This window comes from Erigeron canadensis, chromosome 3, assembly GCF_010389155.1.
Source record: "Erigeron canadensis isolate Cc75 chromosome 3, C_canadensis_v1, whole genome shotgun sequence".
Taxonomy (NCBI): domain Eukaryota; kingdom Viridiplantae; phylum Streptophyta; class Magnoliopsida; order Asterales; family Asteraceae; genus Erigeron; species Erigeron canadensis.
The window spans coordinates 30,538,630-30,557,346 of record NC_057763.1 but is presented as its reverse complement, the minus strand read 5'-3'; the positions used below and the strand labels follow the sequence as shown (position 1 = coordinate 30,557,346).

Genomic DNA, 18,717 nt, shown 5'->3' with positions numbered 1-18,717 from the left:
AACATAAAGATTAGAACTTTTACAAGGTAATATATATATAATATAGATATTCATTGGCGAAACTTTTATACTAACCGGCCACATCTCTCACTTTAACGGCGAATATTCTCCTCAAATTTTGATAAAATTACCAATATTAAAATCCTCATTTCTCATTTTCAATGCTCCCCCATGTGTAAGGCACATATAGAGAATCCTTAACTTAATAGCTAATTAACAAATGGATATATCATTTTTTTAATATAAAAAGCAGTGCTCGCATATGTAGTCATGTAGTAGGTTAGTAGGTTCCCATGTGTTTTTATAATAGAAATAGAAAAAAGGTCTCATTCCATCGTTCAAAACTTCAAATCACAACAAAGGATAAAAGTCAAACTTTGAGTTTCTAGGCATGGAACCAAAGTTTTTTACAATGCTATTGTTATTCTTGATGTCATGTTTCTTTTATGTTTACTTTCTTTCAAGAGGTAAGAGATATCCTGGTCGACTCCCACCTGGTTCTTTGGGACTTCCCTTGATAGGCCAAACATTTGATCTTTTAAAGGCCTTGAAAGGTGACAAAGTCCAAGAGTGGTTTCAAGAAAGAATTGCTAAACATGGTCCTATATGGAAAGCCCATCTTTTTGGATACCCAACCGTTGTTTTACATGGTGTAATCGCAAATAAGTTTGTATATACTTGCGATGGGAACGTACTCTCCAACAAGCAACCACCATCTGTTAGTAGAATAATGGGTATGAATAATATAGGTGAATTGATCGGCGATGATCATAAACGAGTCAGAGGAGCCTTGAGTTCGTTCTTGAAGATTGATGTTTTGAAGGAATATGTTGCGAAAGTAGATGAAGAAATCCAACACCACCTAGAGACGCTTTGGCGTGGTCAAAATGAAGTCCAGGTAAATTAATATTATGCTTCTATCGTATGAAAATAACAATTTAAAAACTAATAACAATTACCCTATCCGTCAATAAAATAACATACATACCTACTAAAGTATTATTTAATTAGTTAGAAATTTAATATTATTTTGTAATAACTCGAAATGAAAATATGTACATTTAAATTAGTACAGAATTAATATTAGTTGTAGACATGTGAATAACTTGTATCATATTATAAAATTAAATAATATCTCTTATATAAATAAAGTAAGATTGTGATAATACATATATTTTTAAAAATATATTATTTGGTATCACTGGACATTTTCTTATTAATTATTTATATTTTATCTAATTAATTTATGACATCATATCTAATTAAATTTTGATTTTCTCTATTCTACCATTAAATATCTTTACTTTTAAATATTTTAGTTTGTTATATGCAAATAGGTTATATGTTTTTTTTTTTTTATTATCGAACTACGTGACTTTGATAAACATTTTTCTTTATCTGCCCGCGTAATACGTGGGTTACTAAGCTAGTTTTGAAGTAAACAAAAATACAACCAAATGATCGATTCTTTAAACTCTCAAAGGAGTGAAATCTGCATATGGTTTGCCCTATCTCCAAGCCGAAAGTAACATATACATAATTTTTTTTTTTAATGGATATTAGTGTGTTTTGTCTTGTAGGTGCAACCCTTGATAAAGATATTAACCTTCAACGTAATTTGTTCGCTTCTTTTTGGGATCAAAAGAGGACCCAAGCGAGAGCGACTACTACCACTGTTTCAAGATATGATTGAAAGTACGCTAGCGATTCCTGTCAACTTACCCTTCACTCAATTCGGTCGTGGACTTAGAGCGAGAAAGAAATTAGTAACACTGCTTCTAGATCTTATAAGTGAGAAAAAAGAGGCACTCAAAGAGCAAAAACTACAAGCTAATCCTCAAAAAGATCTTATCGTCTCGTTGCTCCAGAGTAATAACGATGATAGTTCGACAATGATGTCTGATGAGGAGATCATTGACAACATAATCGTTGTAATGGTTGCAGGATATGATACTACATCCATTCTACTCACGTTGTTGATGAGGCTTTTGGCTAATAACGAATCTATTTACTCTAAGATAGCTCAAGGTATGATTTTTTTTAAATCTGATTTTTATAAAAGCAAATGGATTTTTCTATTGACAGCGCTATAGATTGTAAAGTAACAAATTTTTATGCATGTTATTAGCAAAAACTTTAACTTTATGTTAAGATTAAATAGATGGTGTTTTCCACACACGAGTTATATTTCACTTAACATGCGCAAATCACCTCTCCAAGATGGGGAAAGTGATGAATAGGTCTTAATTGGTTAGGCATTAAGAATTCATGTATTTATGTAACCATTTACGCATTAGTACGTAGCTTAAACATATACACACACACGGTATAGGCAACAATAAGTCTCAATGGCTTGACGATAATTGACATAAATCATAATTCATTATCTATTGAAGTTTACATAATTGACATTACAGAACATGAAGAAATTTCCAAGCGTAAAGCTTCGGGGGAAGGTTTGACATGGGAAGACCTTACCAAGATGCAGTACACATGGAGAGTAGCTTCCGAGACACTTAGAATACACCCTCCTTTGATGTTGACCTTTCGACGAGCAGCCCAAGATATTGAGTACGGAGGATACATAATTCCCAAAGGATGGCAAGTATGTCAGCTAATTGATTATTAAAAAAAGATCGATCTGATTGCTTAGTTTGTATAATAGCATATTTGCTTACTCTTTTCCTCATGATGTGTTTTCAGGTGATGCTTTCCGCCTCCATGACACATAACGATGACAGCATTTTCCAAAACCCAGCCATATTTGATCCAGCCCGTTTTGAGAAACACGCACCATCACCACCACCTTTCAGTTTGGTGCCATTTGGAGCTGGGCCAAGGATGTGCCCTGGCTTTGAGCTTGCTAAAATGGAAACTTTGGCCATGATTCATCGCTTGGTGACACTCTTCAAGTGGGACCTCCTTAACAAAGACGAATCTTTCAAAAGAACACCATTGCCAAAATTTGATCAAGGGTTGCAGGTTGGATTAAGGCCAATAGAAAAAAACATTAGTAAATCATATCAGAATGAAATGTAATTGCACAACATTGTGAAGACTCGTCTTCAAGACGATGGAGATGCCGAGTGAAGGATATATAACCTAAAAATTATAAGAAAAGAGAAACTCGATCTCATGTTAGAGTCGGCGCAAGGCTGATCACCACGAACCACCTCCGGCGTGAGAATATATATGTATAAATGATGTATAATTGAAAATGTACTCATATGAGTACAAGATGATGTGGGTGTGATCAAATATGAATGATATATTTTAATGTGTGTAATATTCTGAGAATATGTTTGTCCCAAATATATAAGAGAAGAAATTTTGAACCTTAAAGTTTAAGAGACATATATGTAAATAATCCCTTAAAGTTTGAACCTTCGTAGCGGCAACCATAAAGATATGATCAAATCCCTATAATCAGATCTAAGATATATGCTATCTAGGGAAGAAATTTTCATGATTATTTGAGATCATTGTAGCTAGAGACCTAAAATACAAATTGAATAGATCACCTACGTACTCTTCTTAAATGGTCAACTCCAGGTTGGTTTATGGATAAAACAAAATAAAATGACCAGCCCATAAACTCGTTCGATATTAAAATTAAGCAACAAAAATTGTAAGTTCCATCTAGCAACCTAATTACACTATTTAGGATCTAATTACAACTTGTGTACCAGGTCTAAGTTGTTCCTGGCCTGTTTGTCCCGTCAACTCTCTGACCCATCCAGTTAAATGGGTTATGCACGTCGATTAATTCAAGAGGTGTGTTGATTAAACGTATAAAAAAAATATGTTGATTTCCATGACTAGGGGTGTTATTTGGCTGGGTTAATCCGGTTTGGGCTATTTGGGCTTTAAGACGAGTTCGGGTTATTTGGGCTATTTGGGCTTTAACACGTAACCCAAACCGAATAAGAGTTCGGGTTATTTGAGCTGGGCTGGGTTTCGGGTATCCAAATTTATCCCAATTAATTAAGAAACTATTGTACGATGGATTATCTTGCTTTTGAAATATGAACCATATGACTTCATGAGATTTGTTAAGATTATTGATAAATAAATCAAGAAAACTTTGTCCAAAGATCCCAAAATAAAATTATATTGTTAGTTTTTCATACTAATTAATAATAATATAACAATTTTTATTATATAAAAAAAGTTGTAAGCTAAATGCTAAATAAATAAAAATACGATTCCACCTAACAATATCAAATAATATAGCTCATGTATTTTAGCCTTAATTAAAAGGAAACATTTTATTTAAGTTAACACTTTATAATATTGTTTGTGTCCTAAAGGCATATGGTATTTGGAGAAATTGAGACTTTGAGGTATTGGGTTTTAAACTAGCTGTGGGCAAAATTCTCCTCACATTGGAGTCAAAGGGTTTTCCTAAAAATAACCGAGGTTTTTTCAAGGTTGAAAATGAATATATGAAAAGAGGCATATAGTAAGATGTGTTTTATGTAATGAGACTCTAATCTAAAAATGAGAGAAAAATGTAAAACACATAACTAATTCCCGTTCCAAAAGAAGACACTTTTTTTATAAAAAAAATTTCCTCGATATTCATTAGAAAATGGTAAAAATGAGAAGGAATCAATAAAGTATTATTTTTGTTATTCATCAATAACAATGCTAGTATATGTAGACAGGTTACCATGTGCTATAAATAGGAGAAAAGGATCTTATCTCATTGATGCCAATCGCAATAAAAGATAAACACATCAACTTTGAGTTTATAAATAAGGATTTTTATTTATGTCTTTACCCAACTTTAAATTTCTTGCAATGGAACCAAAGTTTCTCACAATGTTATTGTTATTCTTGATGTCATGTTTCCTTTATTTTTACTTTCTTTCAAAAGGTAAGAGATATTCTGGTCGACTTCCACCTGGTTCTTTGGGAGTCCCCTTGATAGGCCAATCCTTTGATCTTCTAAAGGCCTTGAAAGATGACAAAGTCCAAGAATGGTTGCAAGAAAGAATTGCTAAACATGGTCCTATTTGGAAAGCCAACCTTTTTGGATATCCAACTGTTGTTTTACATGGTGTAACTGCAAATAAGTTTGTATATACTTGTGACGGGAACGTACTCACCAACACACAACCACCGTCTATTAGTAGGATACTGGGTACGAGTAACATAATTGAGTTGATCGGCGATGATCATAAACGAGTTAGAGGAGCCTTGGTTTCGTTCTTGAAGATTGATGTTTTGAAACAATATGTTGCAAAAGTAGATGAAGAAATCCTACATCACCTAGAGACACATTGGCGTGGTAAAAATGAAGTCCAGGTAAAATATTCTTATGCTTCTTTCGTATCAAATAACCGTTTCAAAAATGTATTATATGTCATTACATTATCATAGATAAAATTTTAGTTAGTTACTTATTAGATAGCCGACATTTACTTAGTAACAACCCTTGAAATACAAACATGAAAATTTAAAAGGAGACGGTTTGAGACGTATTATTCCTCGTATGTTGTTATATACTCTAAAATAAATATACAAACATTTTATAATAAACAATTGTTTTGATACAAACAAAAATATCAAAATGTATTATTAAAATGGGAGGAAAGAAATATTTTTCATTAATGTATCTAAAGTATCCCTCAAATGTTAACCAAATAATCAAGGTGAACTTATGACACCTTTTAGCCATATACAACAAATGAATATATTATAATGCATAGTATACAACTGTATGTGTAGATTTATCACATCTCAATAATCAATACATCAAATGATTGAAATATGCATATGGTTTATATTTTAAGTTTTAACATATGTTCTAGATGAAAGTGACTATCTCTCATTATTCGTTAGTTTTTCTTGATTATTGATCATGTTCGATCACTTCTACATAGTTTTATTTGATTGATATTAGTGTAGTTTGTCTTGTATATATGGTATAGGTGCAACCGTTGATTAAGATATTAACCTTCAACGTAATTTGTTCGCTTCTCTTTGGGATCGAAAGAGGACCCAAGCGAGAGCGGCTGCTACCACTGTTTCAAGATATGATTGAAAGCACGCTAGCAATTCCTATCAACTTACCATTCACTCAATTTAGTCGAGGACTCAAAGCGAGAAAGAAATTGGTAACAATGCTTCTAGATCTTATAAACGAGAAAAAGGAGGCAATGAAAGTGCAAAAACAACAAGCTAATCCTCATAAAGATCTTATTATTTCGTTGCTTCAGAGTAACAACGATGATAGCTCAAGAATGATGTCTGATGAAGAGATCATTGACAACATCATCGTTGTAATGGTTGCAGGATATGATACTACATCCGTTTTACTCACATTGTTGACGAGGCTTTTGGCTAATAACGAATCTATTTACTCTAAAATAGCTCAAGGTATATATGAATTTTTTTCCCAATCTTATATGTGTTAAACATACATAAACACATTATTATGTTAAGGTTACATATTATATTTCACTTAATTAACATGGTACAATATCACCAAGGAGTTGTATAACGTACAATAATTTGTGTAACCATTTATGCATTTTGGAAACAATAAGCTAGCCGTAATGGCTTGAAGCTAACCGACATCACGTTATATGAAGATGTTACCCGTACGTAAATCATATTTCATTTATGCAATAAAGTTTACATATTTGATATTGTAGAACAAGAAGAAATTTCCAAGAGCAAACTTTCGGGAGAAGCTTTGACATGGGAAGACCTTACGAAGATGAAATACACATGGAGAGTAGCTTCCGAGACACTTAGAATGGACCCTCCTGTGATTCTAACCTTTCGACGAGCAGCCCAAGAGATCGAGTATGGTGGATACATAATTCCCAAAGGATGGCAAGTATGTCATATCATTGATAATCCAATGAATATCTGAATGGTGAATATCATATAGAATATTAATTTGCTTACACATTTTTTCACGATGTATCTTCAGGTGATGCTTTCTGCATCCATGACACATAATGATGAGAACATTTTCCAAAACCCAACCATATTTGATCCGGCCCGTTTTGAGAAACATGCACCATCACCACCACCTTTCAGTTTGGTGCCATTTGGAGCTGGGCCAAGGATGTGCCCTGGCACTGAGCTTGCCAAAATGGAAACTTTGGCCATGATCCATCGGTTGGTGACACTTTTCAAATGGGAGCTCCTTAGCAAAAACGAATCCTTCAAAAGAATACCAATGCCAGAATTCCATAAAGGGTTGGAGGTTGGATTAAGGCCAATGGAAAAGAAACTTTACCAAATCATATAAAAAGAAATGTAATTGCATAACATGGTGAAAACTCTAGTGAGGATCCTCGTTCTCAAAATGTTGAAGATATTGAGTGAAAAATACTGAAAAAAAAGAAAGAAAAGAGTGTAAAAACTCTCATGTTACAGTGGGCCCAAAGAATGACCCCATGTACCACCTGCATGAAAATAAATGTGTAATATAATTGTAAGTATGCGAAAAATGTATAAGTAGAAAGTATTATATGAGTATATGTCATGTGTGTCTGTGTGTGTGAGATGATATATGATTGATATAATTTGATCTAGAATAATTATTTATGAGAATTCATATTAGTACCAAATTATTTGATGATTTTACTAAATTTGTGCAATTAATACTTATATAGTCTGCAATAATACTTGTATATAGTAGTAAGAAAATTAAAAAGAATGGTACAAATAGCATCCTTTATTATTTATATATAACAATTTAAGTAGCTTTAGCTACAGTATTTTTTTTTTTAATTTTAATTTTTAGCTCTTTAACATTAAACTTTTACTTTTTATATTTTGACCACAATTTAACTTTTTATATTTTGCCCTTTCAACTTTTGATTTTTTAACTTTGATTTATTTATGTTTTGCCCCTTAAATTTTTGCATTTTTTGGCTTTTGCCCACAAACTTTTTTCTTTTTTATATTTCGCCACTTAAACATCTTCTTTATCTTGGATTTTTTTTTACTTCCTCATATTATATTATCTTAATTCTTTTAATCACCAACAACTGCATGTCGTTGTATACTTCTTATAAGCCAACACCAGAACCACAACTAACAAATGTAAGTAAACTCTATAACAAAATAAGTAGGGTGGTGCATACCTATGGTCAACGACCAGTTAATCAGAGACCAAGGGGTGAGTATAACTTATAGTGTAATATTTATGTTATGCAAAAAACGTTATCTTTTAAATACTTTCCACAAGACTTTTTTTTACCTTTATGATACGCTATTGTAATGTGCGTTTATCATTATGTATTGATCACCGGTCTTATATACGTAGCAGATTTTAAGTATCGTTATGTTTTCTGGGCAACGCCCGGGGTATAAAACTAGTTATGAACAATCTAGAATGAATTATTAGGGTTTATATGTGTTATCAAAGATATTATTTATGATTTATGTGAATAAATGTATTCTGCCTTATACGGCAAACTGAAAGATCTAAGATCACGTTTGGTTCACAGATTTTGATGGAATCTGAAGGACTTGAAATTGAATTTGATTTCTTAGTATGTTTGGTTATTTAAAGATGAAGGAATCTTATTCCATTATAATGTAAACATTCCGTCATTTGATGAACTCTCTATTCCTTGGGGTGGTGGAAGTAATTTTATTCCATTCATTACTTAAATCATCAAACCTCTCAAAAAAACAAAAAATCATCGAATTTCATTTCTTTAAATTCTAATAATTTTGACAAATACTATTTCTTTAAAAAATAATCATGCCCTAAGAGATATGCATTATGTTTTCTAATGGGCGTAAATATGTATTTATAGAAATGTGGCAGAAGAATAGTTTATGCTGGGAATAAAGGGTTGTATGGTTGAGTAATATTCTTTATTAAGTTTGTTAGGGTTTGGTGAGAACTAAGACATTTTATGAAATTGGTTTTCTTAATTGGTTATTCTGGTAAAGTTGTCGTTGATTTATGCTCTTAATAATTAGTTAAGAAGGAATCATCTTGTCCAATGGTGCATCCTTTAAATATTGATGCAGAAACGAGTGAAAGTTTATGAAGGAAGTTAAGTCGTAGAAAATCTTACTCTTATCATAATAATGAAAACTTAATAAATTTTTTAGATAATCAGTCTATTATAATTTGTCAGATGACATGAAATTCTCTCATTCTCTATGTTTGCCATGTATACCTTTTTACATTAATTGTTCAATTTAGCGGATTAATTACATACAATGAACCAAATAAAAAATGCATTCATACAATAGAAAAAGTGTAAAAATTACTTACACCTACAGACACTAAACCCTAAAAAAATAAAGTTAATATATATACTTCATCAACAACTTGATTATGTAATAATAAAGAAAAAAGGAATACAATTATACTTTGTAAACACATATTTCAAATGACAAATAACCTTTAATTTAATTTAATACTAGATAAAATGATGCATCGAAAGTACTTCATCGACAACCTGTCCATCCCTGCTCAGAAAACATTATTTTCTTTAAAAAAAATTGAAAGGTAAAACAAATAAATGGCTAACAATCTCAACTTTAGTACGTCCATGCAGAATTTGAATCCTGGTAATGCTCTAAAAGGTTCGCCCTTCCATGTGTAGATGAATATAGCGTTGTTAAATGTCGCTCACCACATTTGCATGTGAAATTAAAAAAACACAAAATGAAAAATTAATTAACCACTGGGCAATGGCAACATTAATTTCTTAATTATTTCAAGAAACTTCATCAAGCATTTGGCCTTCAATTAAATGGTAACCCTCCTCAAGAACATGGTCGCTTTTAAGCCTGCACTTACCATGTCCTAAAATAAGATTGAACTTGTATATGGTATGTATGTTTAACTAATAAAACTTACCAAGAAATTAATATACAAGATTATTTTACATTACTTGCTAACAACAATATTGTAGTTTTGTTCTCTATTGTTGTATATATATACTTGTATGGTATGTATCTTTAAGCATCTACTTCGATAAGTCCGATGCTCCGATGTACAATAAAACAAAAATAATTTAATATATACAACTCTAATCATGTATCCTAAATCATTCAACATATAAAAAGAATATGGAAAATGATCTTTTTATCATATATGGATGGATGATGTCGTTATGCATGCCAATCCGGCAATTAATCCAAGACATAATAGACAACATTAATTACTATTAACAATATTGTTGATAAAGGACTTCACTCTAACTCTTAATCCAACTTTAAGTTTCTAGCCATGGAAGCTAAGGTGCTCACAATGTTATACTTATTTTTGGTGTCAATTTTCCTTTATGTATACTTTTTTTCACGAGGCAAGAAATATTCCGGTCGATTACCCCCTGGTTCGTTGGGACTTCCTTTGATAGGTCAAAGCTTTGATCTTCTAAAAGCTTTGAAATCCGACGAGGTCGAAGAATGGATCAAAAAAAGAATTGCTAAACATGGTCCAATTTGGAAAACCAGACTATTTGGATATCCAACAGTTGTTTTACATGGTATAGCGGCAAATAAGTTTGTATACACTTGTGATGGAAACATACTCACCAACAAACAGCCACCATCTATTAGTAGGATCATGGGTACTCGTAATATAATCGAATTGACGGGTGATGATCACAAACGAGTTAGAGGCGCCTTGGTTTCTTTCTTGAAGCCTGATGTTTTGAAGCAATATGTTGCAAAAGTAGATGAAGAAATCCAAAACCACTTGGAGACGCATTGGCGTGGTAAAAATGAGGTCCAGGTAAATATTACTCGTATTAGTTTATTACTACTTTAGTAAGAATGATCACATTGATTAACATTAGGCTTTTCTATTATGTATGGTATATAGGTGCAACCCTTGATTAGGAACTTAACCTTCAACGTAATTTGTTCACTTCTCATTGGGATCGAAAGAGGACCTAAACGAGACCGTTGTCTACCACTTTTTCAAGATCTGATCAAAAGTATGCTTGGAATTCCGGTCAACTTGCCTTTTACTAAATTTGGCCGTGGACTTAAAGCGAGGAAGAAACTAGTAACAATGCTTGAAGATCTTATAAATGAGAAACGAGAAGCACTCAAAGAGCAAAAACAACAAGCTAATCCTCATAAAGATCTTATTGCTTCGTTGCTTCAGAGTAAAAACGATGATAGCTCGACAATGATGTCTGATGAGGAGATCATTGACAACATCATGGTTGTTATGGGTGCAGGATATGATACTACATCCATTCTGCTTACACTGTTGATGAGACTTTTGGCTAACGATGAATCTATTTACTCTAAGATATCCGAAGGTATGGTAATTATATATCATTTGTGCAATAATAATCACTACAAAAGTAACTTGTGGGCCACAAGTTACTATATGTATGCACATCTAATTAAGACCAACAAAATCGTAATCCATTGATTTGATTGAATTTAATTACATAAATGAGATGATTTCAGAACAAGAAGAAATATCCAAGCGTAAAGCACCAGGGGAAGCTTTGACATGGGAAGACCTTACTCAGATGAAATACACATGGAGAGTAGCTTCCGAGACACTTAGAATACACCCTCCTGTGATTTTAACAATTCGACGAGCAGCCCAAGATTTTGAGTACGGAGGATACATTATCCCCAAAGGATGGCAAGTATGTCAAACCAATGATAAACCAAAACTTTTTTGGATATATACATAGGGATTAGTTCCCTCGAATGTAAGAAACTTTGAACGAATGTCTATAATAGGAAATAACTAAAGCTGTGTGTATTGTATGTAAACAACTTTGAAATAATGTTTATTGTATGTAAGAATTTCGTTTCAACCAATTACAATCTGACAAGTGACACCTGTATATGGTTGCCACGTATGTTTTCTTACATACAATAAACATTTTTTCAAGTTGCTTACATACAATACACATAACTTTAGTTTTTTCCTACTATAGACATTCGGTCAAAGATAGTTACATTCTAGGAAACTAATCCCTATATACATAACATTATTCATATTAAAAATTAAATTGCTTACTAGATATTTCATGATGTGTACGTTTTCAGGTGATGCTTTCATCGTCAATGACGCATAATGATGATAGCATTTTCCAAAACCCAACCATGTTTGATCCGACCCGTTTTGAGAAGAATGCACCATCACCACCACCTTTCAGTTTGTTGCCATTTGGAGCTGGGCCAAGGATGTGTCCTGGTTTTGAACTTGCAAAAATGGAAACTTTAGTTATGATTCATCGCTTGGTGACGATGTTCAAGTGGGAGCTTGTTAACAAAGACGCATCGTTTAAAAGAATCCCGATGCCAGAGTTTGATCAAGGGATGAAGGTTCAATTAAAGCCAATAGAAAGAGACTAGTAAATTATGTAACAATGAAACCATGATTTCCTGTCTTCAACAGATAACTACCATTAGAATGAATGTGTTACTTTTTCGTATTTATATCTACATAACAATGATAGGCCGGCTTGTTTATGTATCCGCTACGAAAAATAAAGGGAGAAAAAATAACTTGCTATTTAGGTGTAACCCTTGGGTGCACATATATAGATTTTGAATGAACTTATGATAGGTCAAATCTGAATAATTTGATCGAAATAATTCAAAATCTGTGTAACCCATCCGATCGAACAACACCCCTAATTACACCCGTCAAACTTTCCAAAAATATCGGTATTATTTGTTTCTGACTTCTACACTCTTTTCGCCTTAGAATAATATTATTTTTTTTCAAGGTGCACAATATAAATGGTTCACATAACTATTATCTTAACTAATTGACAATTTATAGAATGTTAAGTTATATATATTTGTCTAACTTTGATATCTTGGATTACACTTACAACATTGAGAAAACCTAATAATATTAATTAAATAGTGAAAATCAAAACAAAAGGTACAATGTAATTTGATAAAAACGCGGTAAACAAATGAGGTTAACTCAATAAAATTAAAAATTTGTCCAACTCACTTAAAGGAGTCAAAGTAAATTAACTCGTTAAATTAATAAAATATTTTGGTCTTAACGTTATTAACATATATATATAGGTTTTACTTTACTTTTATTCAATTTTTCATGACGGTCTTCAACTATTTTAATTTCTTGTGCCTCTTAAACTATTTATTTAAGAAAGTTAACAAATAGTTTGACAAATTGAACAACTAATTATCACAAGAAATTATTTAACAGACCGTACGTGGACCCATGGGCGATACAATCATATGGAATCAAAATCAGCAAAATATGGGCTTCACTGAATTTCGGCAGGAATGGCGGCATACGCGTTGCACGTGACCCATCCTTGTATTTGAAGTCATTGACCCACTTACTTTTCCCTCCTTTGATTCCCTTCCGTGTGAAACAAACAAACAAACAACAAACACTCATTTGCCATCTCAATATAACACACATGATTTGTAGTCCTTCATGCATTTCGAAATCTTGAATTTCCTAGTGTAACTTGCTGATCATTTGACATGTTGAGTCGTACCAGTAGTTTTCACTGCCTAATGCTCCGATTCACATTGCTGCTAATACTTTTCGGTAAGCAATGAAATGACCCATTGATGTTTTTCGTTAAACGGGTTAGCTTTGGTGCATAGCTTATTTTACGAGTTTGGATTTTCATAATCGTTTACTTGGATGCAGATATATCCGGGTTAGATAGTACCCCTTTTCGGGTACTAGCTAGTGTTGAGCCACCACGGCTAAATGTTAAGGATTCTCAGACGCCTAGTGAGTCACCGCCATTGGATTCTCAACCCGTTCTGCCCCTAATCGCGCCTTCACCTTTGATGCCATATATCAATGTTGGGGTGCCAATTTTATCGGGTATCTACACCTCCCTCTTATCATAGAATCAATTGCTTATATTACAAAAAAGAAAAGTAGGATAAGTACTAATGGGACCTACTAGTATTCGAGATGACCCATCAATAAACAGGTTGTGGTTTCTAGTCCCGTGTTGGACAATAACATGTAAATATATGTGAATGTGTTGATATTTGTCTTTTAATAAGGTGAAATAAATGGAGTGGTAGTGCTTTGTCTTTAAACTACAAAATTTTGGTTCAGAAATTTGGGTGTATCAAGTTGGTCTCTAATCTAAAATTTTCAATTTTTTTGACATTTTAGGAAAGTGCCCATTGAACTTTTCAAATGCCGAAAATGTGTTAACCACAACAGCAATAGATTGTTGGGGTTCCCTAGCTCCATATCTAGCGAACGTAGTATGTTGTCCTCAGCTAGATGCAACAATAAAGATCCTTGTAGGCCAATATAGTGTCTCTTCTGGGACTCTTGGGATTAACGAAACTCACGCCAAGGATTGCCTCGCAGACATATCACAAATTTTAGAAGCCCAAGGTTCCAACGAAAACCTTCTAAAAATATGCAAAATCCATCCATCAAGCATAACCCGGGCTTCTTGCCCTGTAGTAAATGTTACTGAAATTGAAAAAACCATTAACATCCCTAAAATTATTAAATCGTGTGAAAAGATTGATCCTGTGGAAGAATGTCGCCATAAAGTTTGTCAGAGTTCCATAATGGATGCTGCTGTGAAGATTGCTTCAAAAAATCTAGATATGCCGGATATGGTTGGTGCTTCTATACCAAATGTTCGACTTGCTATGATTGACGATTGTAAGAAGATTGTGCTTCGATGGCTGGCAAGTAAACTTGATCCCACTTCTGCAAGTTTAGCATTAAGAGGAATATCTAGTTGCAGGGTCAACAAAGGTAATGTCTTGTAACCTTGAATCATTACCCTAGTACTACACATTTATGTAAAAACCGTCTAGTCATTCGATCATTCTCCTCTTTCTAACAAATATATCCCTCCATGTCTATAGTTTGTCCGCTTGTCTTTCCTGACGTGAGGAATGTTTCGAAAGAATGTGGAAATATAGTTGGTAATCAGAAGGCATGTTGTGAGGCCATGGGGAGCTACATTACTCTATTGCAAGAACAAAGCTTCATTACAAACTTGCAAGCCTTCACTTGTGCTGCTTCTCTTGGAGCAAATTTGCAAAAAGCTAATGTCACCGCCAATTTATATGACATTTGTCGCATAAAACTCAAAGATTTCTCTCTCCAAGGTTAGTTTTGCTTCTACCCTCAAGATTATATGTTTCACTGCAACTATGGAGCACTTTAACAAATTCATAGGTGGTGGTATGACGATCTGGTGTTATCTGTCGTGGAATTGCTACTTGCTATACAACAGTTGGATCACAAGGTACAACATTGATTTTTCCAATTATAATGTGCATAAGTTTTGATTTTTCCAATTATAATGTATCTAAGCACGAAATACTTATAACGACTCAAATGGTGGCAAAATGGGTGGGTTAACTGACACGGGTCAAAACGTCCAAAGTCACTATAATTGTACTTCCTATGTATACACTCTATTATGTTTCTTTATTAAAAATTTAGTCTAATATTATTGTTTGGGCAAAAGGGTTTCCTGTCAACCTTCCCTGACTGGTGCAAAGATTACATGTTTTGACCAACCCGTCTAACCCGCCCATTTTGCCACCATTTGTCAGAAGTAATTCAAACTACTTATGGTAATCATTATGCAGTCTAATATAACCCCTGGTAATCGTTTTGTTCAGACTCGGGCTGCCTATTTCCAAGCTTGCCTATTGACGTGATATATGATGAAAGTTCTGGGATCGGCTTCAAATGTGACCTTAATGACAATGTTGCAGCTCCATGGCCTTCAGCTAACGCTTATTCTCCCGCTCCTTCTACTGATATAAGTAGGCTTAGTATCATAAAACTTCTTTCATCAAACGAACATCTAAATAAAACGCTATATTTCCTAACGTTCCACTAATATGATTTCCATGGTTTATCCAAATGATAGGCACAGAGCTGCCAGCACTTCCTAAAGCCGCATCTGATCAGAGGGGTGAGCTTATTTATTTTTCTTTTTAATCAAAGAACTACTGTAATTTCTTATCTTTTTATTAATTCTTGATTTACCAATTTTCAAAGGGCTGCGGAGTACTCTTTTCATTTCAACTTTATTGGCACTCAACTTGTTCATCTGACAACAATTACTGCGCTAAATATACTACTTGAAGTCACTCCAAAAAGGCAACATATGAATCACGTTAATTTGGGCAAAAAACATCGAAACAGTGGATACTACATGGTATGTGGAGTCTGAACTCACATAGTGTTTTATAGTGCTTACGCAGTTGGAAACCAAAGCCTGTTGTTGATCTGTATTGCATGACAACAACAAAGTTGACGCGATTCATTGATAGAGTATAGAATTCGACTGCTTCATTCAAATTGTAGCATTCGCGAATATATATGTAAGTGAAGATCAAATTATCCTATGGTTACAGGCTATTTTGGATAGTTACTGGCTTACTGCACATTCATCTATGTATCAAGTGACAATCTTCATAGGTTTATGATCGAAAATAATATTAATAATCAGAATAGTTAGTTCTTTGTAATTAGTATTACCTCATGCCACTATATGTTTGTGTCAAATTATATAAAAAGGTGTAACAACAGACTAATAGGAGTGAGGCATTCCCTCACCCATTCGACGCCCGAGACACCCCTCTGAGGCCAGCTACACCGCCCTGGGGGCGTCTTGGTCAAGAAAACCCCCTCCACACATGGACGGAGTTATTATGGGGGGCAGTGGGTCTGCTTCCCCATTTCTATTTTGGTACAATGTAATTTTTTTAAATTTTGAATTGTATATTTATATTTTTTTTCTAAGAAAAAATAAATAAGAAATACATACAAGTGTTACCTCCGTTTGTAAGAAGGGTCTTTGTTTTCGGGGATAATAACATCGGGGTGTAATCAACTACGCTAAAATGGTTATGTACTTATGTAGTGTAGTGACCTACTAGGACATTCATTCACTGTAAATACCTATCAATTTTGCTCAATCAATGTAAGGACATTTTTATTTGGGTCAATCAATATAAGAACTTATGTATTTTTTTTGTTCAAACAATGTAAGGTCCTTACATATTTTACATTGTTTGAACAAAATTTACATGTTCTTTACATTGATTGAACCACTTAATTGGTCATTACACAACATAACCATTTTGGCACAGATGATTACATTCCGGTGCCATTATTTTTTTTATTTTTTTTTTGTGAAAATGATAACATGAGGCACTTAACGGTTTAAAATCACCTATGTTATTTTTTAGAGTGAGCTTACAACCAAAAGCTAGAAATTGGATCATGTTTGCAACAATAAATGTATTTAGATAGCGTCTACAAATTGGATGATAATAGAGGGACCAAAAATGTAATTTAGTCTATAATCTTTTATTCTTTTTTTTTATTTTTGCAAATTCAAACAAAGCGGTGGCGGTAATGAAACTATGGGTGGAGATCCTCTTAAGTTGAAATTAACTTGAGGGTCAAGTTAAAAAATTCCGACCCTTGAAAGTTAGAAGTCAAAATCTAAAGTTAATCTTTTAATTTTAACCTTTGAGTTAATTTAAAGGTTCGGATTTTCCTAATTAACTAGTGAAGTTAAAAACCTTTAGGTAATCCTCACCTTAAAACTATTCTTAAAGTCAAGTACAGACCAACTGTCGGTTCCATTTTGGCCGGTCATCATGAATTTTAAAAGGTTTAAAAACATAATTGCGGTTAAAGTAATAGTAATAATTTCGATTCGATTCTTATTCGATTTTATAAAACCTTAAATCATGAATTCGACGTAAAATAATATTTATCGTAAGTCAACCTTTTTGGCGATTATAAAATACTCTTATTATTATTTTATTTCCATTTGGTCCTAATGAATTTGAAAATCATAAGACATTAGGTACGTATTGCGTCTTGAAACAAGAATACAAAAAGATAAATAAAAAATTATTAGGTAGCACAGTTAAAAGTACATTTTTCGTTTTTTTTTAAATGTCTTTTTGATTTAAAGTATTTTTATTTAAATTTTAACTTATTGTATTATATAGTAGTTGATGAAACTTATATTAATAGAAAATACGTTAAAATTTCAAACCATTCATATATTTTGTATTAATTGTTATATACACAAACAAAATTATTTACAGTCAAATTTAAAAGAAAAAGATCTAAATGGTAAATTTGGACAATTAAAATGAGACAAAGAGAATATTAGATAGTAATTTTGTTTTTAATTTTATTAAACCTCAAATCATGTATTGGAGTAAGATTATTTATTTTGAATTTTAAGTTAACAAGACAAGTTACCCCCCCCCCCCCCACCCCCTCACGATGATGTTTAAGTTAACGAATCTTGATACACTAAGGTCGCGTTTGGTTCACAGAATTTGATGGAATCTGATGGAATTGGAATTGAATTCCATTCCTTAGTGTGTTTGGTTGGTTAAAGATGGAGGAATCACATTCCGTTGGAATGTTAACATTCTCTCATTTGATGGAATCTCCATTCCTTTGGGATGGGGGAAGGAATCTCATTCCGTCCCTCACTTGAATCTTCAAAAAATCAAAAATATTCCGTCAAATTCTTTTTCTTCAGATTCCAATTCCTTTGAAAGATTCTATTCCTTCCAAAAACATTCCGTGAACCAAACGCACCCTAACTATAGGAAAATAATACTCGTAACATATATAAACATAAGCATCCATTGATACTAACACATAGTATCTTTTATTATTTTACGATAGGGAACCTGCGTAATGTGGTGATAATAACGGGAAGTACTGGAGTTGGTGACCAGCGATGTGTTTATTAA

The 18,717-nt window shown here is 33.1% G+C and overlaps 4 protein-coding genes across 4 annotated transcripts; all 4 read left to right on the top strand.

Moving 5' to 3' along the window:
- The first annotated feature begins 391 nt into the window (after window positions 1-391).
- On the top strand, window positions 392-3,039 carry LOC122591889 (taxadiene 5-alpha hydroxylase-like). Its single transcript, XM_043764116.1, has 4 exons — window positions 392-898; window positions 1,581-2,028; window positions 2,418-2,605; window positions 2,704-3,039. The coding sequence occupies exons 1-4, from the start codon at window positions 392-394 to the stop codon at window positions 3,037-3,039; spliced, it is 1,479 nt and encodes a 492-aa protein (XP_043620051.1).
- A 1,785-nt stretch (window positions 3,040-4,824) lies between these two features.
- On the top strand, window positions 4,825-7,583 carry LOC122594408 (cytochrome P450 716B1-like). Its single transcript, XM_043766871.1, has 4 exons — window positions 4,825-5,310; window positions 5,937-6,384; window positions 6,663-6,850; window positions 6,947-7,583. The coding sequence occupies exons 1-4, from the start codon at window positions 4,825-4,827 to the stop codon at window positions 7,268-7,270; spliced, it is 1,446 nt and encodes a 481-aa protein (XP_043622806.1). The 3' UTR covers window positions 7,271-7,583.
- A 2,663-nt stretch (window positions 7,584-10,246) lies between these two features.
- LOC122591888 (taxadiene 5-alpha hydroxylase-like) lies at window positions 10,247-12,330 on the top strand. Its single transcript, XM_043764115.1, has 4 exons — window positions 10,247-10,732; window positions 10,823-11,270; window positions 11,425-11,612; window positions 12,022-12,330. The coding sequence occupies exons 1-4, from the start codon at window positions 10,247-10,249 to the stop codon at window positions 12,328-12,330; spliced, it is 1,431 nt and encodes a 476-aa protein (XP_043620050.1).
- Window positions 12,331-13,242: 912 nt separating this feature from the next.
- On the top strand, window positions 13,243-18,717 carry LOC122591887 (uncharacterized GPI-anchored protein At1g61900-like). The gene is made up of 10 exons (XM_043764114.1): window positions 13,243-13,276; window positions 13,622-13,804; window positions 14,108-14,713; window positions 14,827-15,072; window positions 15,201-15,212; window positions 15,595-15,741; window positions 15,849-15,893; window positions 15,980-16,014; window positions 18,120-18,159; window positions 18,650-18,717. Exons 1-10 carry the CDS (start codon window positions 13,243-13,245, stop codon window positions 18,715-18,717), a joined length of 1,416 nt encoding a protein of 471 aa, XP_043620049.1.